Source organism: Marmota monax, unplaced genomic scaffold, assembly GCF_021218885.2.
Source record: "Marmota monax isolate L192 unplaced genomic scaffold, Marmota_monax_Labrador192_F-V1.1 WCK01_AAM20220418_F8-fsc00114, whole genome shotgun sequence".
NCBI lineage: Eukaryota > Metazoa > Chordata > Mammalia > Rodentia > Sciuridae > Marmota > Marmota monax.
The window spans coordinates 5,199,236-5,226,034 of NW_026694943.1; the positions used below are offsets into that span (position 1 = coordinate 5,199,236).

The following is a 26,799-nucleotide window of genomic DNA, read 5'->3' on the forward strand; positions in this document are numbered from 1 at the left end:
AAGTGTGTATTTCTGATGTGTGCATCATAGGTGCTCAACACCTCTAGTTGAACTTAATTTATTCTGATTCAAGATAGAAAAAAATTGATATCTGAATCATGAAGCAATCAAAAAATCAATACGTGTCCTCATTTAATCTCCGTGGATCTGAACAAGCAGGTGTGCTGCTAAATTGCTGGCTTCATTTCTAACTCAAACTATTCTAAAATTTCTCTCTGAATTAAGCAACAAAAGGATTAGGTGCTGTAAAAACTGCTGTTTTTCATCCTGTTAGATTCAGGCTTCTGTTCATACTTTAGAGACAGCAGCAGTTAAGCTTAATGGGTAGGGTATTCTTTTGGAGTGAGGAAAATGCTTTGGAACGTTTTATAGAGATTAAATGGAGGTGGTGACTGTTCAAATTAAGAATAGCCTATTTTCCACTGAGCCCAGCATGGTGGTGCCCACCTGCAATCCCAGTGATCTGGGATGCTGAGGCAGGAAGAACACAAGTTCCAGGTCAGCCTGGGTTCCTCCACCTAGATTACCTAGAGAAGTATTTGGAGGGAATATGTGGGAATTTAGTTAACTATAAAGAAACTATACTTCTAAGAAGAAAGGAATAATAATGAGAGTATTTATATAAATTTTTAAAAATATAAAAAGCATACTGGACTTTTTCAAAATTGTAAAAACAGCAATTTTATAATAGTGCTTGGCATTTTTAAAGGATGATTCCAGAAGCCAAGAACACATTTAGATTTTGTAATACCATTAGCTTTTCTCGTGGGCAGCTCTGTCCCAGAATCTGTTGAACTTAGGCACAGACAGTAAAAAGTAACAAAAATTGCTCAGATGGAAAATGTTAGATTTCTGGTGATATATGAAATGATATTGAATGTTCTTTACATTTTCTCTTTCTCCCATTAGAGCCACGAATATCATTACTGAGTCCCGATGTCCGGTAATTATCATCAAATCAGTTACATTTTCTCACAGCTATTATGGTTAGCACTGCAGTTCTTAATTCATAAAGGGACCAAAAAATCAACAGAGTTGTGATTGGCTTTAATTAGAAGAAGAGTCAGTTTCACTTTCAATGTATAATGCTTAATACTAGTGTGCAGTTTCGAGTGTTTTAAACTAAATCCTTTGAACGAAATAATAATTTTGCTTTATAGTCCATTTATGTGTTATTTCATACTAAAGCCTGATGAATGGTGTGGAAGCTAACTCACATTTTCAATTAAGAACTGAAAGTCATGGCTAGTCACCAGAATCCTGTTTCCCTGCCATTCCTAACTCCTGTGAAAGCCAGTGAAGGGTTTTGGGAACTGTGGCCTTAGAGGGCAATGGACCTTGAATGAAGGTGGATGTGACCTGAAGGTAGAGAGAAGGAGTAAATATTTAAACCTTCCTATATTTCATCAGCTTCAAGAATTTGAGTGTCTGACTGTTAACTTCTCTCTGGTGTAGCCCTTAGAAAATGCATGCTATGTTCCTTTTGGATGCTAAAACCAAGTGACCATATGTAGGACAGCCCAAGTTGGCCAGCAGCGCTTTCATCAAATGGGGAGGTGGTGAGGCAGTCCCTTCCACAGGTGACATGAAGACAAGGTCCAGGGGATAACAGGACAAACAGAACTAAGGGACTGGGAACAGCAAGGAGTGCCAGGAGCTCCCTGGGGGCAATAGGACACCCCTTCAGATGAGAATGAGGTGGCTGTTGGCCATTAGAAGACCAGAGCATCAGTTAAAGAAGACTGCACAACCCTGAGGCCCTTCTGGAAGGTAAAGGGCTTTGAAGAGCAGTAGAATAGCCACCTGGTCTAGAATAATTACACACTTTCACGGAACACTTCCTAAATCTGGAGGATTATGGTGACTTCAGCATGGCAGAAAGACCTTCTGAAGGAAGTTTATCAAAATAAGTTCTGAAATGGGTGCTATGCACTTGATCTCTATCTTGAGAAGTTACCAGGGTGTTAAAAATTTGAAACCACTATTTCTCAATATGCTGTCTTTAGATGAAATGTTCTCATTTTTCTGTTATACTGAAAGGCCCTCCCTGTATTGCAAAAGAATGCAACATAGTCTAAGGTTATCCTTGCTTCTAAAACAATAAAGATGTAGAGCAGATAAAGCTAATAAGCACATCATGCTTTTATAGCTCTTCATTAATGTCTAAAAATATCTTACTTTTCCTCAGGCCCCAGTTATAGCACACAAATATGATTGTGTGTTAATAGCACACCTGATAGTATTGCTAAAGTACCAACTAGACTTTAAAATATGCACAGTTCTTAGCAGGAATTTTAAGTTGATGAATTTTTAACATCATTTTCTAATTTAGGTTAATGCAATCCGCTGTTTCTCATCTAAAACTGAAGCTTTGCTAGTTTGTATAATCTTTTAAAAATGACTGAAGTCAGAACATTGACAAGAACCTGGAACACCTATCCTCCCTTCTTTGCCCACTGAAGTCTGAGACTTAAGGTTCTTAGACAATAATGGGGCAGTGATGGGAGCATACTGGCTAGTACCTAGAGAAGGCAGATTTGGGATGCGTTATTCTACAACAAAATCAAAACAATCTGGCAACTGCAAGGAAATGCACTTTGTATAATAAAAGTGCAAAAGCCATATTAATGCACACAACTTTTTACAATCAGAGTGGAGGTCTGGTTTCCTTCTTTTTCCTCATTAGAGCTCCCCTGAAGCAGTGACGGAATGGACAGTCTGCTCTCTGGAACACAGGCCCAACCAACAGGCCTGAAGCACTTATTTAATCATGCAGGAAGCTGAAGTCAGCACTATTTTTACCTGATGTTCGGCCATCTGGCTTTCTGGGCTCTTGCTGGGCTTGAGACTCTCGCCAAGCTTCATCTCGATGGCCTCCATTTTGGTTGAGATGGACTGGAGGGAGTCCTGGTACTTTTGCTGCCGTTCCAAAGCTTCGTAGAGGGTGCGCTGCTTTTCACTGATCTAAACAAGAAAAGGGATCTTACCAGCAGTTTCTTACCTCTTATCTCCCAGGTTACGACATTTCTTTCCTCACCGCTTTACCCAAGGGTATTCAGCCATGTAGTGGATGTGTAACACTCTGTAAGCATTTCATAAGACAATACCTAAGGTAATGGGTGTCTGGTGACTTTAACCAATCCCACATTTCAAGGGCTTACCACGTTTTTTAAGGTTTCCCACGAACGCTGCAAATCACCCAGTTTGGCAGTAGCAGAGGGCTCCAGTCCTGGTTCATAGAACTCCTGGGAGGCCGCTGTGCTGGGGTGAATCCTTGCAGCATCTGTTTGTAGCCGCTCAGCCGACAAGGCTTGGTAATAAGCAATGTCCTGCGAGGGAGGGCACAGTGGAGGATTCAAAAGGAAAGACAGAGTCTAGAACAACCTGTTTTGGGTACTGTCATATGAGTAAAGGTCTAGGATTTGCATCTCTCTATGAATCAGTAAATTCTTGTTAACAAGAAGAATTTACACATACAGAAGCATGTTGAACTAGTTATAACATTTTGGTTTATTTAAAAAGAAATAAATAACTTTACCAATATTTCAAGTAACCAAAACTAATTTTATATTTGGTAAAATCGGCATACAAAGAACTTGGCTGATTGACTAGTATGGCAAAATGAGGGATTCTAAATGATCTGGTTCTAAAAATGTTATTCAAGGTATTGACCAGAGTGCTGAACTGTCTTTTAAAAAGTATTTGATTTAAGAAAGTTATACATATAGACAGTCATTTTGCAGCTATAGCTAGATCTTCAAAATTTGTGACTTAATTATTTATAGAAATTAATTTTAAAACGTTAATACTAAATAAAGGAAAACGTAATGAGGAAGTTGAAACTAAGAAACAAAGTTTTCTCCTATTCATTTCCTGGAAGTACGTAAGATATGATTAAAGGGAATGGTAAAAATCCATGCTTTTGAATTTTTTTAATCTCTTGGGTCATGAGTAATATTACATGTTTTGTATTTATGGTAGTGATTTTACTATACTGAGATATATAATGATGTATTTTCAATAGTTTCTATGTGCATCTCTATCTTAATGGAAATTGAATAGGGAGAGCAATGTTTATATTCTGTGAGTCATGATTATAAAGTTCATTAAATTTGCAGTTTTGTGCTGTTGAAGATAATTAGATGAGGTTAAAATGCTGGAACCTTCCTGATAACCATGTAGTGGTAATAGGTATTAAAGAAGGCTCTAGCCCCATGGAAACACTGGCCAGAGGGGTCTGGTGTTTTGCAGTCTGTAAGAGGGCAGAAGCATGGTGGGGCAGCAGCCGGAGTTTAGACTGGGAATCAGGACACCTGAGATCTGGTAGACATTCTCCTAAGAACATGTACAACTGCAGCATCTTGTGCACAGCTCAACACTGGGTGACTTTCAGGACTAAATGAAATAACATCTGAGTGACTACTCCTATGCATTTGGTACAGAGGCTTCTAGATAAGTCCTTAATATTTCTTGATGGCTTGGCCACAGGCAGACAGCTCCTCTTCACTCCTGACCCTGTGCCATCTTGAGTGCATTATTGTGGCATTCCCAAGTCCTTGACAGGCTCATATCACTGCTCCTCGCTCACCTCAGCTCCACTTCAGACCCCACACCCTGAGCATGGTCCTCACTGAGTCAGTTCACACCATAGGTACTTCTTGCTATGTTTAAAGTTACTTATGCCCCTTTCTTGCCAACACTCTTGTTTCCCTTGCCCCTTTAACCTGGGCTTCACAAACCTGGAAAATCCTAACCATTGTTCAATTCAGATTTACTTTCCAGAGTAAAACACATATAACACACACACACACACACACACACACACACAGAGCCATCAGCTCAAATATTCACAAATCTGGCTCTGTTTGGACTCACCCTTACCTCATGCTTGCCAGATGGCTTGCTAAAGGAGGTCTCTCCCATCTGATCTCAGAGTCCCATAAACTTTTTCAAGGACCCCAATCCATTAATGGCATTTCCTTCTGGTTGATTTTCTCCTCAGCATATAGAGACAACTCTCTCCCACCTAAAAATACCTAGACATGCTCTTTCTTTATAATTTTGTTTCTCTTGATATCCCAATCTAGAAATGTCCACATATCCCACTTTGATGGATCATCGCAGATGGATCCATTTGTGCCACAGGCTTGAACTGTCATTTCATAATCCAGCTTCTGAAAATGGCGGTATAGATAGCAATGTCACTCTCTCCCTCTCAACCCACCCCTCAATGCCCAAATGAACTTCAGCCCTGATGACCACAATAAGGCCTCTTGTACCACCGTCATCAGTGGCTTCTTTCCCTTGAAATATGATAGCCGTGTTCCAGTCCTGCCCTTGCTTGACCTCTCTGCAGCATTCAATAGCACCGACGGACCACTGTCTTTCGGAAACACTTTCCACTTACTCCTCTGTTCTCTTCTCAGTTCCCTGGTCATTCAATATTTCTCTTTTGTAATTTATTTTTCCACTAACTCCTTACTATTGGTAATTTATAAGCTCCAGGCTCACACCATCCAGCTGCTCACATATATCTCACAGGCTCTTCAAACTCAATATTTTCACAAAAATGAGAAATGAATTCAGGAAAAAGTGATAAAGGCTTTTCTCTCTCTCATTACATGGGACTTATACCCATCTAAGCTATAAATTTTCTCTCATCCTTACCAGCCACTGGTTATGTAAGGATAAAGTTCTATTGACGCATATCCCTCCCAGAATCAAGGTTCAAATTCTCATTACAGCAACTACCCTCCTAACTCCAAGACTGCAATGGTAGCCTGCAGGCTGCCTCTGGTCTGCATGCCTTTAGTTTGGTACATACGGTGTTTTAACTTTTTTTTTTTTTAAATTATCTTCATTAAAATAGATTGTATTAAAAATCCAGACTCACAGCTTCCTTTGAAAACCTGAAGGTATGTATCATTGTCACTAGACCCCGTGTCTACATGCCCACAGCAACATTCACAGAGGCTCTGGCCTGTTTCTCCCATTTTTAGCACCTAGATGAGCCAGGCATGAGTGTTTATGTCTTCCGTCCCTAACTGGCTTCCCTGACTGACTATTCCCACCTCTCTCCTACTGAATGGTCTGTTATGAAGTTCAGTCTGTGCATAGCTGCTTGTTAAACTCCCTTGGATAGTTAGCTATTAAATTCTAGATGAAGTCCCAGTTCACTTGTGTGGCCTCCACGGGCCTTGGTGATGTGTGCTTCCTGCATCCCCTCAGTCTCATTTCTGCACCCACTTCCCCAAACCTTTGTTTCTCTAAAACTACTTGCAGTTGCCTTGATGGGTCACTTTTCTTCCTGCCTCCCACAGGGGGCCCCTTCTTTGACCTGTACCTGAAGCCCACCTGGCTTAGGTGCTTCCTCTATGGCCTCCTATCACATTCTGCTCCATCTCACCCTGTCTGGTCACTTGCCACCCTTGTCTCATCATTTGCCTGTTCTCACAGAGACTGTGGGCTCTTTAAAGACTGTGACAGTTTTCCTGAGGACACTAGAGAGTTTGGTAAACAAAAGGCAGGCATGTATGCTACTAATAAATCATGCATGTCACAGCACTTTTGTCAATCCTATTGTTTTATACACATGGAAAGTAAGGCGGGAGTTCTCCCTTATCCATGGTTTCAGTCTCTGCCATTTCATTTACCCATAGTCAATCTTAGTATGAAAATTTTAAAAGGAAAATTCCAGAAATAAACAGTTCATAAATTTCAATTAACTTTTATTAGAGTATATTGTTATAATTGTTCTGTTATTATTGTTAATCTCTCACTGGACCTCATTTGTAAATGAACTCCATCGTGGGTAGGTATATACAGGAAAAAACACAGATGGGTTCAGTACTATACATGGTTTCAGGCATCCACTAAGGGTCTTATAAAATGGATAAGGAAAAGCAAAACGTGGTTGAAATGTTGTAGAATGTTTATATTAAATATTCTATTATAAATAAAGAAGGTTCCAAAAGAACAAGAACAAAATAAACTTGTCACACACCAAAAAACTTTGGCTCTGTGTGTATATATGGCTCAGGCCTAAAGACAGGAATGACAACTAGTTTCTTTAAAGGATTTGAAAATATATCACCTTTTATAGATGAATAACTTGGTTTGAAAACTACATAAATTCAATAAAATAAATCAAATGATACAATAAAAACAAAATTCAGCACTTACTATCATGAGAGATCATGCTCAGAAATATATCTCTCATTGCTTATGGACCTAAGTTAGGAGAATCATCACCCAGTAGATCGCTAAGGAAATAAACCTGGGTAGCCATAGCTACTTTTTGATTTGCATTTTCCAGTTTTAAAAGTACTTTGATGGTTAGAAACATATTTGATGTTCACAATTCTGTAAATTAAGAAATATTGTTTCACACTTACACACAAGAGTGTGCAGGGACTTGGCAGATGCACTCAGCTCAGTGGAGGAAGGACTGAGACTCATGGGCACTTCTGACCCAGAGGCCAGTGGCTTGCCCTTTATGCTATCCCTCTTTGCAAACTCACTTCTCTTACCTCTTCTGTGACCTCTTTAAGTCCTGCATCTAAGGGGACATAGAAGCCTGAGGCAAATTCTGGGGATGCCTCATTGTTTCTCTCTCCAGTGAGCTAAGTTATTGTATTTTACCTTGGAACTACTGTCACAGACAGATCACCCTGAGTTAGGTAATGAGCCGTACTTACAGAAACAACAAGCACAACCCAGACAGAGTTAGGTAATGGAGATGTACTTACAGAAACAGCAACCACAAAACCTGTAACAGCTGGGATTTTATAAAACAGTTATATTTGGCTGCTCCTTGAAACCTCTGTGCACATTCTGTACAGGGCTTAGAGTCTGAAAATTGGAACTTAAGGGGATCCTAAACATACTCCTCAGTTTCAAGAGACAATTGTGTCACCCAATGCACCACTGGTTACATGGTCATGTTTGTTATTGTCCTCTGATTTACACTACTGTGCAAGAATAACATGTGGCCAAAATAATGGCATTCACTTGTTCCAGCAATGCCAAGCTTAATATGATGGCTTTTTAACAGCTTCACAGTAAAGGGACTAAGTTAACCTAAATAAAGACCCTTCCAGTATTACTTACAGCATCCCTTAATCAGTGTATTAGATGAAGGATGTGATTTAATTGATATTTTCCTGTGATTGGGGAGAACTGCTAACATGGAACCACCAAAAAAAATCTCACCTCACTCAGTTTTAGGATGCTGTTAAGCTTTACAGTTAAGTCAAGAAATAATAATAATGCTTTCACGTTTTATCATTTACGGGGCACATTCGTGTGTATACTAAAAGACACTTTACAAGAGCTAAGTAGCATGGAGACTTACAATTTTAGAAAAGCTATATTCTTTCCACAGTGTTCATCTCAAGATCACAATTGTCCAATTTGAAAAACTTAAGAACTCTAAGTATATTATATAGAATAAACTTTTTTGAATACAATAAGCAGCTGACTAGAGCCCAATTTCTCTAATTCTAATAACATCTGTGACTATAGGGAAGAATATCTCATCAAAGATGAGTAATATATATTTTTACATCAGAATTTAGAGAACAGTTTGCTATGTTCAGGGTCCCCTGAACTTCTCCTTTTGGGTTGTTCTTTTTTATTTCCTCTTATTACTTCTGTTCTTATTTGTCCAGTGTTTACCTCTCTCTCGAGGGTAAAGTCTTTGTGCATGGGGTCACTGCCCCATCATCTGTGCCAAGCAGGTGCTCAGAATATATTTGATGCAGAATGAGTTAATAACTTTCCCAGAGCTATATTGATTTTTACCAAAAAAACTGTATTATCTAAAGGTTTTGCCAATTTTATATTCTCTTTTAATTGGGAGGGGAGTTCTTTTGATCACAGAAGTCTCTGTTGGAACATTTCTGTTTTAAAATAAAAATAATATGATTATTTATAGTATATCCTATAAAACATTTGCTTTATTTCATGCTTTTCCTTGGTAATACATCTCTACTCTTTTGAACACACATAATTTCATAGTAACATGATTAAAACTATTTTTAATTGTTCTGGCTAAAAAATAAGTTTTAGTTAACATGCATTAAAGGTCTGGGTTACTGTAAAAGTACTTTTTTTAGTTTTATCCAATATCGCTCTTAAAATGTTTGACATTTAATTTAGTATAATCTATTTTTACAATAGTAAATGCTAAAACCCATCTCATACCAAGATATTAGCCTGATTTTATAGGAAATAAACTGTAAGATTATTGAAAGATAAGAAAATTAAAATCTACCAAGCATTCCAAAATATATCCTGGAAAAAAAAATCCCTTAAATTTCTTCACAATTAGGGAATTTAAAAAGTATAACATAAGGAACAGAAGTTTCCCATAATCAAAATCTGAGCTAGTAAATATCAACACTATGTTCAATGAATGTTAACATAGCCATAGAATTATGTTATTTTACAATAGTAACAGAGACTTTTCATTTTCTGTTAGGATGCAGTACCCCATTGCACATGATTATTAGTAATAAAGGCCATCATCTCTTAAAAGAGACCTTCCCAGGTTGTAATTTGTATGACCTAGTTTTTACTTACATCACTGTCAATGGCCCAGGAGAGGAGATGACATACTGGGCCAGTAGTCTCACATGACAATCATGGTTTGTGGGACTATAACACCTAATGGTGAGGCCCCAGAACTAAATGCAATGAAATCCAAGCTTCACACCCACAGTCTAAGGAAGAGAGAGAATGGAGTACTGCATCTGCCCAGAGCTCACAGTCAGGGGAACACCAAGGGGGAGGTACCTGGTTAACAGAAGCATCTGTATTAGCCACAGGTGAAGGGGAGCGACAGGCAGGTGGAGAGGAAATCTCACTGTTGGTTCCCTCCTCCCCAGACTCCTCAGTGACAGGTGACAGCAAAGTGTGACAGCGACCTGCAGTCATCTGCCACATAAAATGTATCCCAGAGGACATGAAAATCAGTTAGCTATGTTAACAAAAGATCTGGCCAGGCACAGGTCAAAACTAATAATTATATAACAAAGGTTAGAATGACTGAGACTCCAATTTGCATATTAATTCTGTGTTAGTACAGGAATGAAAGATGTAAACCACATTCAAGAGTTTTGCTAATTAAAAACTTAATTTTAAAAAAATTTTGTCTTTATAAAAGACTTGAAAAATCACAAATCCTACAAACGAGAAAAGGGCCTTTCATGACAACTCACGTTCCAAATGTCCTAGGGAGATAAATGCATCCAAAATAGCATATTGTTAAATGGACTCATATATGTTTATACATTACATAGGAGGGGAAATACACAGCACCATAAAACACTGACATTACCAAAACAGTCAATGCATTTTAGATGAATGCAAAGTCCATGGGAATATCATGATACAAAATAGAGATTAATGGAGTATTTCTTTTAATTCAAAGCTAAACATTGAAATTTCTTCTTTTTCTCATAATAATTTCTCATCTAAATTTATACAACAAATATACGCACACACCTAATCAACTAGTTAGCTTGGAGAACATCATTTAAAATATGTATGTTATTTTTCCCATCCTTCAGGACACCAGAACACTATACAGAGGATTTTTCTTTTTCTTTTTTTAAAAATAAAGCTCAGAGCCTCTCAGTAGTATTGCTCAATTGTAAATAAATGCAGGGCAGATCTTGGACAGGTGAAGTAATTCAGCAGCCTCAAGCAAATAGTTTCATTTCAACAGGCACTGTTGACAGTGTCAAAGACTGGCTCAGGCCCAACTGTAGTCAAAAGGGAGTTAAGGAAACTGCTCCTTAATTGGAATCTGCAAGATCTAAAGCTGATCCCTAAAATAAGCCCTGGGAATGCTCTGGGAACAGCACCTAGGCTCCCCTCCAAAGGGAAAAGCCGGTGGGGACTGACCCGATCCTTACCATGACCACAGAGGGGTGGGTCGAAGAGGCGGGGAGGAGCTCCCCGTCCAGGTCCTCGGTGCCTTCCGCCAGCCCCTCCACCTCTGTCACCGTCAGCAGCATGGTGGCGTGCTTGGCTTTCATCGTCAGCATCTTGCACTTGGAATTCAACGAGGCGATCTGCTCCTGGTAGCCCTTGATTTTCTGCGCCAGCTCCTGAGAAAACATTTTCCCCCCGGTGTTGTCAGAGCAGCATCAAAAGGAAACACAAGCAGTGGCGTTCATCTTCCTGCAGCGCCGGCCAATGGGATGGCAGAGCCTGCGAGGCAGGATGTGGACTGTGGCAGCAGCAGCCGCCTGCATCTCCCCGCGAGCCCCACCGCGGCCACGGCGCCGCCCCGCAGCACCCGCAAGACGCAGGGAGCCGGCTGCAGGGGAAGGGCTTTCCTGAGAGGCGCTCCCTATGCAATCAGGAACTCCCCACCTTGGGAACCGGAAACTTTCTTTAAAATGCCTAGAGCATCTAAAATTTACCAGATGGTTCATGCCATGGAAATTAGGTCATGTGATGAATATAACTACAAAAAAAAAAAAAAAAAAAGCAATGCTCAGCTTTTACCATCCACTGAGCACGTCCAACAGAAATGGAACTGATAGTCACCAAGTTAATTGCCAATCTTTTCCTGGGGCCACAGGGAGTTATTTTGCCTCTAGATAAGATGGATATTACATGGGAAATAATATTTATGCAGATTGAAGTTTGCAGTTTAGTTCGTGTGTTACATTTTCTCTCACTCCACCAAGCCTCAAATGTTTCTGATGCTTCAAACTAGATTTAAAGTACTGTTCTAACATCTGTTTTTGAAAAAGAAATTAAGAGAGATACAGGTTTCTTCTACTAAGAGCTTATTTATTAAGAGCTTTTTGGAATAATATGCTGGATATAGTACCTAGCTCTTAAAGAGAGAATCTACATCCATTTTAGGAGCATGGTAATTCTAAATATTAAAACAATACTTTGCTGCTTATTCTTTATTCCTTTTATTTGGTTCCTTTGTCTGAGAAACTTTTAGTGTTTCGCATGGAAAACATTCCATGATAATAAACATCAACCTCTTCAAATGGTAGTGTTCGTATATATATAAGTTCATTCATAGATATGAGTATCTGTTGCACACACACATGCAACATGTTGTTATTGCTGTTGTTCTGTTTCTCTCCTCCTGACCAAAACAGAGTAGAGGGAGAACAAGTCCAGCAGAACTCAGTCAATGACTGTCTTCTTGACTTTTTACAGTGCAGTGTAGGAATTTTTAAAACAAGAGTTTAAAAAATAGAAATCATTACTTTTGTGGCTGCAGATAATTAAACCTAATATACATTTTAAAATTCGTGATTAAATAGCTATTTTCTACATCTAGTCTTGTGGCTTGCACATGGGTACTCAGTAAATGATACATATTATTCCTTGTTAATATGCACCTAGAAGAGATATCTTCCAGCTTACTGAATACTGAGCTTACAATGGCTTGCCCCATGATAGTGAATGTAAGGAAAATTGTGAAGTAGACAAAGTTAGCCTCATCCCTTACCCACATGGTGCCCACATGGCTGGTCAAGCTCTATACTGCAATACTCTGGCTAGACAGGTGTGCACATGCTGAGAGCAAGTGCCTGTTTTCTAAGGTGAAATATCAGCTGTATTGTAGATAAACCTCAGGTGGATTATTTGTTAAAAATGCAGCTCTGGTCACCACTTCCAATGAGTTTGATTTACTAACATTATGAGAATCTGTTTCACAGTCAACCCATGTCATTCCAGAACTTTCTTCCTTAAGGAAAAACCTGCTTGTATCATATGACTTTTGTGGGTCAGATATTCATGCTATGAAAAATTTGCTTAAATAAAATAAAATTTGCTAAAATGTTAATGTGTCATCCATTCTTAATTTGCACTAGGTATTTTTGGAAAGATTACAAAAGTGGGGATTTCAGGTATGGTGGCCTGCAAAGGACACTAGATCTCTGTGTTCAGGACTGGAGCACACCTTCTGTGCTAGGTGGAGAGAACAGAAAGAGTATTCTCTCTTGATTTAAAAGTGTCAGGATCATCCTTTTCAAACCAAATGCAACCTCTGAAAAACTGTATAAAATAAAATGTGAATTCCTTAAAGGTGAATCAATTTAGGAATTTTGGGGGGCTGAAGGAAGTTTTCCATATGTAAAGCAGATTCACCTTTAGATCGAAATTCAATTAAAAGCAGACATAGAACCCAAGAAAACAAATCCTGGTCCCAATGTTGACATTATCATCACTTGACCTTTCTCCATTCAGCACTTTCCTTCCTGTGTTTATTTTATACATTCTATGAACTTCACACAGGTTCAGGTATAAAAACTCATTATTTTCATGAAATAATGTATAAAACATCTTTATAAATGTGTTCCCAATCACAAAACTGGCAAATATCCACATGAATATTTAGACTTGTGAGGAGAAAGTGTGACAAGATGAACTGGCTCCTGGGCGGGGAGCCAGGAGGACATGGTCTGTGTTGACTGTGGAGAGCTCACTCTGTGGCCTTGGGCAAGTCATTGACTTTCCTGTGACATCATCGTTTTTCTTTTGCAATTCGTAGACTATATAGTTTCTGCTACAGCGAAAAAGTCATGGAATTTGTAACCAAAGATACTGGGTTTGAGTCTGGTTTCAATGAATAAAAAGCTTTCTTATTGGTAAAAAGGTTTTTAAAGAAAGAAGCCAATCCTCACAGAATTAATCTTTTTTTTTAAAGATGTAAAATTTTTAAGTTGTTTTTGAAAATATAAAACAAAAAATCTTTAGTAATAATAGCAATTGTTATTCCAAGACAAGGCATAAAAAATATTTTCAGGATCATATTAAAATAGCTCTTGTAACACAATTTTGCATCTTATGAGATAGGAATAGATTTGAGATAAATTTGTAGTATGTAATGTAATGTGCACATCAAAAATAGGCTCAAGAATTTGTATGTTTTCTTTTAACCAATGCTTAAGAGAAACACAGAAGAAGTCTACAGTTGTAGAAGCAAATATAGGTGTCATTTTGGAAAATTTAAGTTATTTTGGAAAATCATACATAAATATAAGTGATTGGTATACTATGAGTGTCAAGAAATTTCAAAATCACATTTAGGAATGGGCATGGAAAGATTTTCCAAGCTTAAGAGGCAACATTTGAGTCTTCTGAAAATCTTACTATATTTGGTTTGTTAAAACTGTTGTTCTTATGGAAAAGTTAAGATAGAGCAGACAGAAGGATAAAATGTCTTAGGCACAGGGAAATAAGTCACCCAAATTCATGGTGCTAAGAACCAGCCCCCAAGGGAAGGAGTGAATTTGACCCATATAGAAGTTAACTGGCCAGGAAAGGAAATGCACTGCTAAGTGTAATGCCTCAGTCACTGCAGGGCTAGAATCTCTGAGGTCTGCATGAAGAGGGTTCAGGGCCTAAGGTTGTCATGATGCTGAAGGATAAAAAGGAGGTGTATTTGAAAATGGAGAAAAGGCTGACTGGCCCCATCTAAAAATTAGCAAAACGAATGACATAGACGATTTTCTGATTTTAGTGAAAGGAACTGAAATGGCTGATATTTTAAAGGGCAAACAATTTTCTTTTTAATATGAAATACTTTTTTTTTTAAGGGTGAACAATGCAGCAAAGCATTTGCATTGTTGTTTCTTGTGGGCTTTAAAATCAGAAGCAGACTGTGTTTTCAGATATAAATATTTAGTGTATTAACTTGTATTAACTGTTTTGGGTGCAGGAGATAGTGTGTCCTGGTCAATAACTGTCATGAACAACACAGAGGCTGTGGACTCAAGGGGCAGACTTGTGCTACTGGGTCAGCAAAAACTGCACTCAAAATGCAAAGACAGCCAAAGCGGCTGCCCAGGAACTGACACATTGTGTGCAGGACGGGGAAAAAAAAAGGCATTCTCTTCTAGTCCCCAATCAAGCCAGTGTCCTCCCCTTGGTGTTTGGCCACCACTTCCATCTCACCTCGTGCTGAGAAATCTGGGCTTGCAGCTCCTGGATGTTGCTGGTGGCCACGGGTTTGTCCTCAACCTCTCCGTGCGCTTTTTCTATCAGTTGCTGGAGATGCTTCATTTCTTGCTCATATTGCTCATACTGCACAACAGCCTCCTTTAGAAAGGAAAAAAAATAACCAACAAATGGTTTTCTTTCTCTATTAATAATTGAGTAAGTGACTGTACCACTGTCTGCAGATGATAGTGTTGACTTCTGTCTCCTTGTGTTTCTAGGGAACACAAGAAGTGATGGGTGAAATCCCTAGATGGTCCAAATTCTCAGATATTTTCAAGATTTTTTTTTCCTCTAAAGGCTATTTTAAATAAAGAACAACTTGTGTAGGAATAAATAGTGGAATGAATGGAATAAAAATAATTGATTAATCAGAATTTTCTTTCTTTTCACATTTTCCTGAAGATTAAAAGTAATGGTGAGAAGGTAGAAGCAGCATGTAAAATGGAATTGTTTCATTTCTCCATCTGAGAAATACTGAATAACAAGTAAGACACTCAGCTAAAGGTTGCAGTAGGGAATTAAAATATGAATTATGCATGACTTCTAACCTCAGGAATTGAATGTCTAAGGAATTACAAAGAAGTATAAGGAGCAAGGATAGCTGATCAAATGGACCACTAGAGATTTTAATGAGAGGCTATTTATGCAATTAATGTCCTTTTTATGGTGGAAAATGCTATTTTTCTTATTAGGTGAAGAGATTAAGAGTTAATGCTTGGGTGTGCTTCTTAAGCAAGAAAATGAATTTAATGAATCAATAAACTGAAATATGAAAAAATTCTACAGCATATGATAACAGTAAGTCCATATTCCTGGTTCTGGGTGATTCTCAGGTGAATAAAAGCCAAAAACTATATCATTGCATACAAAATTAACCTACACAAGTTGTTCTTTATTTAAAATAGCCTCAAAAGATGATTTTCACCCAAAGATAGTTTTACAGTGCCTTCTCAGGCTTTTGTGGGTGATCCAAATAATAGCAGTTTAATCTCCTTGTTTTATATAATCAAAACAGTCTGTCAAATTTAACATTCTGGATGTGTTTGGATGGCTGAACCCACACAATGCTAAGAAAAGCAGCCCATGACTCATCTGCGATTGCTCTGTGGGCATGGGCACCACCGTGGAGCCTGGGGGCACAGGTGCACCTGCCTGCATGATGTTGCACTGCTGGATGGCTGTGTGCTGCAGCCGGCTCGCCTCCTCCTGCAACCGCAGAGCAGCGTGGCAGAGCGGTAGGCTGGCCACCACGTCCTCGGGGATCCGGAGAGCACTCTGGCAGAGCTGCACAGCTTGCACCTTCGGTTTTAGTGACTCCATCTCAGATAGCAAATGCTGAAAAGTCATAGTTCAAAAATTTAACGTTCCCATCATTTAGTGCATAAGCAAAAGACACAGACTGAATTCTAGACACAAGTTATAAATGTGTACGTTTTCAAATAATGCCTCTATTGCTAAGACCATAACTGAATTTACAAAGTAGTTTGCCTGGCTCTTTTTAAAATATAGGTCATCGCCCACTGGCCCTAAAGTATTTTTGCTTACCTGCCGATGAGACAGTTGTTCCTTGAGACTCAAACGCCCAACTTCTGGAGAAGTTAGGGTGGTCTGGGCTTGTTCCAAAGCAGCTTGTAAGTTTTTCAGCTCCGCTTCAAATTTTTTCATATCCTGGAGAGTAAAATCCATTTAAATACCAGTCTATTGCACTTACAGACCAAATTCCTAAAAATCACATCATAGTCAAGAAACAACATCACCATCTTTCCACAGTGGAAATACCGTTTTTTAGTGATAGATTTTTTTTCTATTTATTTTTTTGTTTTTACCTTGGCTGCATCTTGGAGGTTCTGCATTCGAATTTTGATCGTCTGCCGCAACTCCTCAGTCTCCCGTCCCAGTTCCACCACTTGCTGAGACATCTTTTCTGTACAGTATACACTAGAGAGGTACTGCAATTTCTCCGTCATTGCTTCCAGATCAGTGTAAATTTCTTCAGACTCTTCTAGCAGGGTCTAGAGTGAATTGCCAATATTTAAGATCATTGGCAGGTAGGCAGGCAGAGGGTCAGTGACTGACACGGTGCAGTGTGGGAAGGAGTAAGGAGAACTAAGTGGAAATTTATACTACCTGCAGGCAGCACTGTGTGGTTCTCACTGCACAGCTACCGTGCAGTAACATTCATATTCTACAGATAAATTCTGGATGCATATTGCCCGAAGACTTGAAAACAAGACAAAAACATTACAAATGAAAACTCTGAGCACCTATGTTAAATGAGACAAGATAGAAGTGGACTTGAAATATCAAGAGGCACTCATCATCCAGGATGGTGTCATCTATTGGGACTAACAATAATACAAGTGAATATTTCATGCACATACATATATGCATACAAATATGCAATAAATGAGGAGAGTGAGAGAGACCAAATGTTGAGAGATGCCTCAGGTGAGTTGTGCTGCAACTTGGTGGAAGGTTGGGAGAAGGCCCCACGGAAGAGTGATGGAAGAGTGATGTTTGATCTAGGTCAGAAGGATAGCATGTTTTGAAAGAAGGAGGAAGGGAGAGGCATTTCACACTGAGGGAACAGCATATGTGGAGGCACAGAGGTGGATGAGTACAGAATGTGAAGTCACAGCAGGAATGGGGATGGGGTATCACTGTTAGGGGCTAGGTTCCATTTAAAAAAAATGAAGTACGTTTTCTTTCCACAATGAATGTAGACATATGTATTATTAAAAAACAAAGCTTGAAAAATATTGATACTGTAAGGGCGAAAACAAAATATCCTATCATCTCACAGCCCAGAGATAATGTTGAGAGAGAACTGCTGGTCCATGTGGGCATACATATTTTTAGTCAGTTAAAATCACAATGTACCAATAATTTTCAATCATTCCTTTCACCCAATACTGTTCTCCACAGGTTCAACAAGCCTGAACCCCTCCCTTGCAGACAGAAAACCTGTCAAAGGCTTGGGAGTGACTAGAAGGGAGTCCAAATTCTTAACATGCTTTTCATTATCTGGGCTTTTCTTATCTCTCTGTTCTTATCTCTTATCCCTCTTCTTTCCAGTTCTTCTGCACTAAAAAAGAGCACCTTTCACTCTGACTGCAGGGATTAGAGCAAGACAATGTGTTTCTGTGGAAAACACATTTCACAAGCAGGGTGTGGAGTCTTCCAGACAGCCAGTGTCACTTCAAACATGTCCTGCTCAGCCAGGCAGTCTGGCCTGAGCACCTCCTGCAGGCCTCTCGGGCACCTCCCCTCTCTGCAGTTACCAAGCTGAGTTGTGATGATCTACTTTCTGTCCCCTCCTCTCACTGTCAAACTCCATAGGAGGAGGGACAGGAATGTTCTTTGTATTCCAAATGCTTACCAGAATTCTTAGATTGGGAAAGGACTTTCTAAGTCCTTATTGAATTAAAAAAATAAAATAAAAGAATGAATGAGTGTAGGAAATTAAAAAAAAAAAACTCATGATCTCTTCAAAGATTGCATTATATTATATTGTATGCAAATGTTTATTCAGAAATGTTGTTTGACAGTTAAGTGCTCTTTAGATTCCATTACAGTTATTAATACTGCACAAAATATTTTCTACATTTTGGATTCCAGCCTTAGTAATAAGTCCAAGAATAAATGTCACTACTCTGACCTAATCAGTAGGTCAGAGTAGTGACATTTTGGGTGATCATCATATATTTTGCTAATTGTTTTCAAAATGATTTTTACCAGATTACCAACAGTGTTTGAAAGCTCTTACTTCTTTAAGTATAAACTTTTAAAAAATACTGTTAACTTGACAATTAAACTTCTCTCCCTTCTTTTCTGCTTAAACTTGCATTTCTAGATTTCTAAAGAAGTTGAATATTTCTTTTTTTTTTGTTCTTTTTTTTTTTTTTTTTTTTTGTCTTTCATTGCTGGGGGTTGAACCCAAGTCCTGGCATTTGCTAGGCACGTTCTCTATCACTGAGCTACATGTCTGGCACTTTTTATTTTACTTTGAGACATGGTCTTGATTAATTGCCAAGGCTGGCCTTCAGTTTCTGAACTTCCTGTCTCAGACTCATGAGTAGCTGGAATTACAGCTACTTATACTGTGCTTAGCATGTATTTTCAACATTTATGACTGAATTGTAACTTAAGTCTTATCTGTTAACATCTAAGCATATCTTACAGAATGATGTAGTTAAGGAGAAGGCTTGGGAGGAGAGTGCAAGATTGAGTAGAGAAGCAAGATTGTGAACACAGGGAAAAAATTAGGACCTGATAAAGCATTCCAGTAAATGATAAATGGAAAAGAAAAGGAGACTAATTTAAAAGATACAAGAAAAATTCTACAATACTTGAGGATATCTGTGTTACCTCGGTTAGTCTATATTTTATTGCAAGATGGTTAACCTACTAGATATCTATATCTAACTCAAGCCTAAGGATGAAGTAATTTCCTGAATAATAACACCAAAAGAAAAGGAATATTTTTGTCACATAACTTGAGAGGAAATGAAGTAATACAACCATGTGATTAGACTCATGATTTGTTCCCAGCTGACCTTGACTCCTAAGGAAAGTCAGATGACTGAGACTTGGCAGAAAGTGAGAGGAAGGTGTGAAAACTCCTACAGACACCTGTACAGCTAGGTTGAGAGCCCTGTTTGCAGATATGTTAAACCATTTGGTCCTCAAGTCTGACATATGAATATTATCTACATCCCCACAGTGTAGGTGAAAAGACAGAATCAACAGAGGCAAAGTATTTTACTCAAAATAATCACACAATCCCCAACAGCAGAGCTTGCTTGGTTTCCCCCTCAGTTTGACTATGACGTTTATAATCTTTCCATACTCCACTCTATCTCTTCATGAGGAAGAATTTCCCTGCATATAATTTTTTCAAAGAAGCTGCAAAGAAAGAGTTCTTTAAGGCTGATTGTTTTCGGTCTTGGGGAAAGGGAGATCTTGGGAAAACAGAGAATATTTACTTATATAGTCTAATGAAATCTCACAGGTAGCTACTTTCTGTCAAACCTGAACACTTGTCATTCTTTATCTGGTACCTACCATAATCTTATATCACAGCTCTCTATATTTCATGCCAATCTTGCTAGTTAAGTCAGATGCTCTTTATTACTATTTGAAAACTTTTTCCTAAAGTTACCTGATGCAAAATGTACTGTTCCCGAAGCTGACTTGCAGAATTCCATGCAGTATTTCCATGTACCAAGTCTTTAGCTTTCTCAATCCATTTCAAAATTAATTCAAGCATTTCATTGTATTCTTCTAAATGTGATGCCGCCTGAAAAATCATTAACATCCAGATAACAAATGTAAACTCACCTTTTGAGCTAGACATCAACCTTTGATCTGTCTCTTTGGATATAACAGCCCTGGAGGTTAACGTTTTTTTGTTTGTTTGTTTGTTTTGTTTTTTTCTGTGAAACTGAAAGGGATCATGAAAAATCACTTTTAAGGGAATCATGAAAAATCACTTTCCTGTAAAAAAAATCTGTCGAAGGTTTCCCAGAGTCCTCAGGATACAATCTAAGTCCTTCATATGTTGGGATGTTTTTTCTTTTCCTTATTCTCCATCCTCATCTCACCTGTTCTAGATCCTTTCTATCCCTTTTCCACATCTCACTATATAAGGAGGTGACAAATGGGAATGACAGCATGCTAAACCCCAATATTATAATTCATTGGGTACCAACTCCTGTTTTTAACTTGACCCTGATTATAGAAATAATGCTTAATTGATTTGCAGAAGTATAATCTACCATCAAGAAATTAGATGGATATGCTATCTGACTCTATTAAGAAAAAGTGAACACACACAATAAGTGAATATATTATATATATTACACATATTTTATTATAAATATATTATATATTTTTTAAGATCAATGAATTTTGTCCCAAACTAACTTTATAAAACTTGCTAATGGATAATGTATTCATTTTGTTAAGTATTTCTCCAATTTGCAAAATATTTGCCCCCAAAATCCATTTACATGACTACCTGTGACAGTGAATGTAAAATATGGTTTGATATGAACTAAACATGGGTTCACCTATAAAACCTTGGAACACAAGCATGGTATGAAATAAACTTCATCTTGCATCCTTGCCAATATTACCTTTTCATTTATTTTCAAAGAGAAAAGCAGATGACTGAAGTTTCTGTCTTACAGCATTTCAATTACTGGCTTGGAAAACATACCTGGTTGAGCTTGGAGAACCGATTTTCAGCCTGCCTGAGGGTCTGCTGGTGGAGTTCAGTCAGCTTTCCTATCTTGTTGACCAATGGCTTGCCCAGTTGGCTGTTCTGTTCCGAGAACTTCTGTACTGCTGCATCTAATTCAATTAAGTTCAAATTACAGCCATCCAGTTCCTCTCCCAGCATCTCAATGAAATCAAAATGAAAGATTATTAGATGAGAGAAAATAAGATTCTTAAGAATTTTTAAGATCAGAAGAATATTTTAAATATTTTTAAAGCCAAATATTATAAGTAATAATTTGACTGCAAACTACTCTTTTCTGTTTCTTGGGTGGGGAAGGTGGATCAGGATATGTTGTAATCCTGGTGTTTATTTCCTGAGTGAGAGGGATAACATTTTCCTTCTGCCCCACCCAAATGGATTGGAGTGACTTAACTCATCAACAGGGTGCAGACACAGAATCGACTACCGAAAATAGTTAATTCGCTTTGGAATTTGCAAACCTGTATTCCTAAATTGTCATTTAATTTTTTGGTAACCTTCTCTCTCATACACACATGTGTGTTTACTTATTAATAAGCCCAATTCAGAGATAAATTATGTAAGTAGATTTGTGTTATTACATTGTATAAAATATCTTTACTACCAACTTTTACTATTAGGTTTTAGTGAAGTTTATTGAATTTTTTTCCATATTGACAAATAAAACTGGCTCCAAAAATCTATTTAATTTATTCAGTGGAACCCCTTATATTTCCACTGCTCCTTCCTCCTTACCTTTTGGTCAGCTTTAGCTTGAGCTAAATTTTCAGTTTTTGCTTTCAGCTTCGTTAGAATAGTTGTGAGATTCTTGGCTATCTTCTGAATTTGCCGGCCATATTCCTGGCTCATGGCCTTACTCCGTTCAACTTCTTTCACTTTGTTTTGGATCTAAGTAACCAATGAGAACAGCAAAACTAACCACAGTTAAAATGTAATAATAGATACTAAAATTCTCAAATGATGTTGACTAGGGACATTTCAGGTGGACAGTGCTACTCTGACCTGGACACACTTAATCAAAGCAGTTAGTTGCAAGCTCCCCTGGATTTCAAGTAGACCACACTTCCCACTATCTTCTTGCATTTACTACACTCCTGCTGTTGCAGCAAGAAGATAATCAATGCATGTACTGTGATTCATTGACTAAATATTTGCAAAACACTCATTATGGATGGCTGTGTGGACTGCTGAATCATATCTAATCCACTTACTAACTTTGGTACTTTGGGCCCACAACCTTCTCTAAATATTTTTCTTTATAAAATAGAAAAACCCTTCTGAATAGGGGGAGGCACAGAGATTTGTTTCAAAATAACAAATTTGTTTCAGAAGGTTCTGGTAATGATCTCTTTTCTTAACTTCCCAATTATATCCACATAGTGTAGCATAAAGGTATGTTCAAAGGAAAGGAAGGTGAAGAGACAAATTAACATTACAAATTTCTAATGGATCTCATTGGATTTCATAAAAAAAATTCATATATTTGCTTAGAATAAAACACTGAAAAGAAGATGGTAAAAAGGAGAATGTCTCCCACATAAAAGGCCTTAATAAAACCTGTTTTTTAGAGAAGAAACACATCACCTAAAGAGTACATGTTAGCATACTTATTTTTTATTTGAGTGATGAAGTATCAGGAAGGTATATTAATAACTATTATAGATAAATGGAGCCAGAGGAAAGGAAAAATTTGAATATTTTAAAAAGATACGAACTAGCCAAGTCATCTTTCCCAACAGACCTTCCAATGTCTAAGAAATCCAATAGGCCAAATAAATATTCAAATAGAAAATAGTGTGTATTAGTGTAGATCAAAATCATGATGCAGTAGCATTGGATTTTGATGAGATTTTTAAAACACTCTGCCTCTTAAGATTGAATTTTGTGCTGTGTATTTTCACTTCTTGCAGCAGTTTAGATTTAGTGTAAATTTTCTATCTGTTTCACAGAGAATGGTTTTAACTAAACCTTAGTGACTTTAGTATTCAATCATTAAGACACTCTTAAAATCCATTTTATTTTCACACAGACATTACATGAGGCACTTTTCATGACATGAAAGACTGTGCTCTTTGTGAGACCAAAGATAGAAACCTCCCTTTGGTCTCAGTACCAGAAAAGACTATGTCTTTCTTTGTAAAAAAATTATTTTGAAATTTGGACACATGGATGTGTCTTGCCATTCTTTCCTCAATTGTTTGGAAGTTAGGACCAAACTGAAGCCCCTCCTCTTACAGCACACATCCACCAGCATGCGCTCCATTTTCTTTTTTTTTAACCTTGATTGTTTCTTCCTTCAAATGTCTTTACCTACATCTTGCTGAACTAAATCTACAACTAAAGAGTTCCTGGCACACTGGAGGTATTCAATAAATACTGTTAAACACATGTAGTACACCTTATTTTTTTGTTTTTTTTAAGCATTGTTTCAAAACTGAGGGGAAGCAGATAAATTTTCTTTAATAGTGTAACATTGTTATTCGTATTTATGATCATCTAATGTGGTTCTTGCCTGTGAGTAAGACTTCTAACTTGGTATCATTGTTGTATAGTAATCTATTATTTAATTCTGTTTCTAAGAAGAAAATCATGAACTCTCATACAAAAGGACTGACCCATAGAAGAATAGAAAGCCCCTCTTCCTTGATGGCAAATGTACCTGCTCATAGATCTTTAGGTCCAGTGCGACTTCAGCTAACTGAAGAGAGATTTCAGAAGGCAGGATTGTGTAAAGACCCAAGTACTTCTCCTTCTGTTCTTCAGCCATTTTCTCAATGTTCTGCCGGTGATTTGTGGCTTCTGTCAAGAGGGTCTGAAGAAAAGATTGAAATAAGAAATTTCTCGGAGTCTGGTAAGGACGTTATCATTATGGGTATAGAGACAAGGCTCTCTATTGCTCACCAATAGAATATGATTAAGCTTAGAACTAGAGAAAGAAAAACAAGCTTTCCTTAAAGAAAAGAAAAAAAACTGGGCTGGGATTGTAGCTCAGTGGTTGAGCACTTGCCTAGCATGTGTGAGTCACTGGGATCGATCCTCAGCACCACATAAAATAAATAAATAAAATAAAGATATTGTGTCCATCTACAATTAAAAAAATATTAAAAAATAAGAAAAAAACTTTCTTTTAATCTCTGAATATGAACTTTGTCCCCTTTTACAAGACAAGCAAAAAAAAAAAAAAAAAATCCCGTGAAGTCATACTAATGGCCTTTCATATAATTCCTGTGGTAAGTTTTAAATTCTCTATTTTACTATATGTAAGCGAGGGTGTCTAATTAAAATGAGGCCAACTGTCTTTTAGAATGAAGAGTATACAGAACGAGCAGATTTCTCTACCTGCAGTTCTTCCAGCTGAGCATCAACTTCTATTGTTGGATTCCCTAAATATTCTTTCGTTTCTTGAACCCAGGATTTCACAGAATTTATTTGAGTTTCCACTGCTTCTCGATCCTGCAGCTCCTGCTTTGCCAGTTTTCCGTTATTCTTCACTTTCTCCTGCATGCTTCAGAAACATCGGGGGAGAAAGAAGAAGTGGATTGGAAATGAAGGGAACCACCTCATATATGACATCATTTTATCAAAGAGAGAGAGAGAGAGAGAGAGAGAGAAACAAACCTGGTATCTTTTCTGCAAGTACACTTCCCTGAAACTGTCAGATAATGCTCAGTAGAACTTAAGTTCACACAGGACAGAAGAAAGTGTGTTATCTGAAGTGAGTAATCCATTCCTGGGAAACTTGAGTTGACTTTCTCCCCTGCACTGAATGGCAACCAACTTCCATAGCTAGAGTAGTTAGAGACTCTTGGACTATTTACCCCCTTGGAAATCTGCTCAAATGGAACAGAATTGTCAGCATTTAAAAGTAGTGTATAGTGGATATTTGTGGCTGTTAGAAATAGCCTTTATGTAAAGAAACATGCTTTGAACATTTCACAGGTATTAACATTAATAATGCCACATTTGAATTCTTTGTTTGAATTAATATAAATTCAGTAAAAAAAAAAAAGTTTCAATAAGTGGTGTCAGATCACCCTGACTTCATCCATGACTGAAAGAGGTATATATATGAGATAATATTAGTTAATATGGGAATTAAATTATTTAATGACATGTTTTCCCCTGGCCCAAGATTGAATCAGGCTGGTTACGTATCATCAAGATTAACTTTCTCCTAAACTCACTGCAGCAAATGGCTATTAGATATTTGGACTTTGGTGTCATCATAGCTCCTAACTCCCTCTCACCCTATATAGTCAAGGAGCTGTCAAACTTAATCAAATCCAAGTTCTAAATAGCTCTCAACTGTTTAGCTGTCAAGCTTTATTTCTCCTAAATCACCCCATCCTCTCTACACCACCCAAAGAGCTCCTTGAATGTGTGTGTGTCCTTCCAAGCTTTCTTACTTATCATCCCCATCTCATGACTAGCTCAGGACCACTTAGTTTTGAGTGTTACAAGAAAGTCTGCTCAGCACTCGCTCTGAAAGTAGCTGCCTGGGCTTTCTACTCCCTTAACAGACTTTTCATAGTTTCCTGAAATGGCTCCTTTCATTCATCTCCATTATCTGGCTGCAAACTGCATGAAAGTAGGCAATGAGTCTGTTTGGTTCACCATTGTATTTTTAAGTATGATGAGAAATGCATTTGCCAGATAGAATATTGAAATACGGAGATAATGGGAACAGATCCCCACATCTTGACTGTGGCATTGACCCCCATCCATACCCAAGTACCCCAGATGACTTTTGGGTCAAGGCCAAGTATAGTAACAGAGAATGAGAGCAGGTTTGCAATTACTTGAGGCACCGATCTTGCATTGCTGTGATCTCTTGCAGGATGGGCGGCTCTTCTCCAGGGCTGGGGATGGCTACATCCTGGAGCATGCTCAGTGCCCGCTGCTGTAGTGTGCCCAAGGCCAGCTGCTGCTGTTCCAACTCCAGTGCACATGTATCATGGTGTTCGAGAAGGGCCAAGAGTTCTGCTTTTGAAACTTTCTCTGCTGAACTTCCAGGCATTTTATCTTGCAGCTGATCAATCATTTCAGTGGCTTTTTTAACCTGATGACAAATGTACATATGATAAAGTTCAAAAATAAACTGAAAAAAATAGGGTAATTTCAATAAATGCCACATTTGACACTAGTGCATCAGAACACATTAAAGATAATAACATGAACTTTGAATTTCAGAAAATTAAAACCGGAACAATCTTCTTAACGTGAGAGAAAAAGCCACCTCTTTAATTCTGTGAGTAAATTTTTAATCTCAAAATCATATCAGGAACAGAGACTATATAAAATATAGAAAAAAGTTTATTTTTAACAATCCAAACAAATGAAAAACTTTTCCAATATTTAAATTAACATGAATGGGTACTTTGAGTTATTAAAAAAAAGGCTAAAACACTGAACCCTGCTTAAAAGATGGAAGACATTAAATATAGGATTTGGTGTATGAGTTGACTTCTTGATGATTTTTATGACAGAGACAAGGTATTTTAAATGTATTTTTTCAAGACCAGGTAAGAAAAGAAATGGGGCACAATGTG

At 37.8% G+C, this 26,799-nt stretch overlaps 1 protein-coding gene across 14 annotated transcripts in view; it reads right to left on the minus strand.

Moving 5' to 3' along the window:
- The window catches only part of Syne1 (spectrin repeat containing nuclear envelope protein 1), a 428,383-nt gene that overhangs the window by 137,224 nt on the left and 264,360 nt on the right, over positions 1 to 26,799 (minus strand). For 13 of the 14 annotated variants that reach the window (XM_058573624.1, XM_058573631.1, XM_058573623.1 and 10 more), the window contains 14 exons: positions 26,050 to 26,309; positions 24,590 to 24,755; positions 23,910 to 24,062; positions 21,986 to 22,138; positions 21,209 to 21,391; positions 20,150 to 20,287; positions 16,815 to 17,000; positions 16,534 to 16,656; positions 16,141 to 16,323; positions 14,944 to 15,087; positions 10,920 to 11,114; positions 9,796 to 9,936; positions 3,162 to 3,329; positions 2,803 to 2,964 (listed from right to left, as the gene is read on the minus strand). In XM_058573624.1, the coding sequence (XP_058429607.1) occupies positions 2,803 to 2,964; positions 3,162 to 3,329; positions 9,796 to 9,936; positions 10,920 to 11,114; positions 14,944 to 15,087; positions 16,141 to 16,323; positions 16,534 to 16,656; positions 16,815 to 17,000; positions 20,150 to 20,287; positions 21,209 to 21,391; positions 21,986 to 22,138; positions 23,910 to 24,062; positions 24,590 to 24,755; positions 26,050 to 26,309 (2,355 nt within the window). The remainder of the gene's footprint in view (positions 1 to 2,802; positions 2,965 to 3,161; positions 3,330 to 9,795; positions 9,937 to 10,919; positions 11,115 to 14,943; positions 15,088 to 16,140; positions 16,324 to 16,533; positions 16,657 to 16,814; positions 17,001 to 20,149; positions 20,288 to 21,208; positions 21,392 to 21,985; positions 22,139 to 23,909; positions 24,063 to 24,589; positions 24,756 to 26,049; positions 26,310 to 26,799) is intronic. The other variant, XM_058573630.1, reaches the window with a different exon arrangement.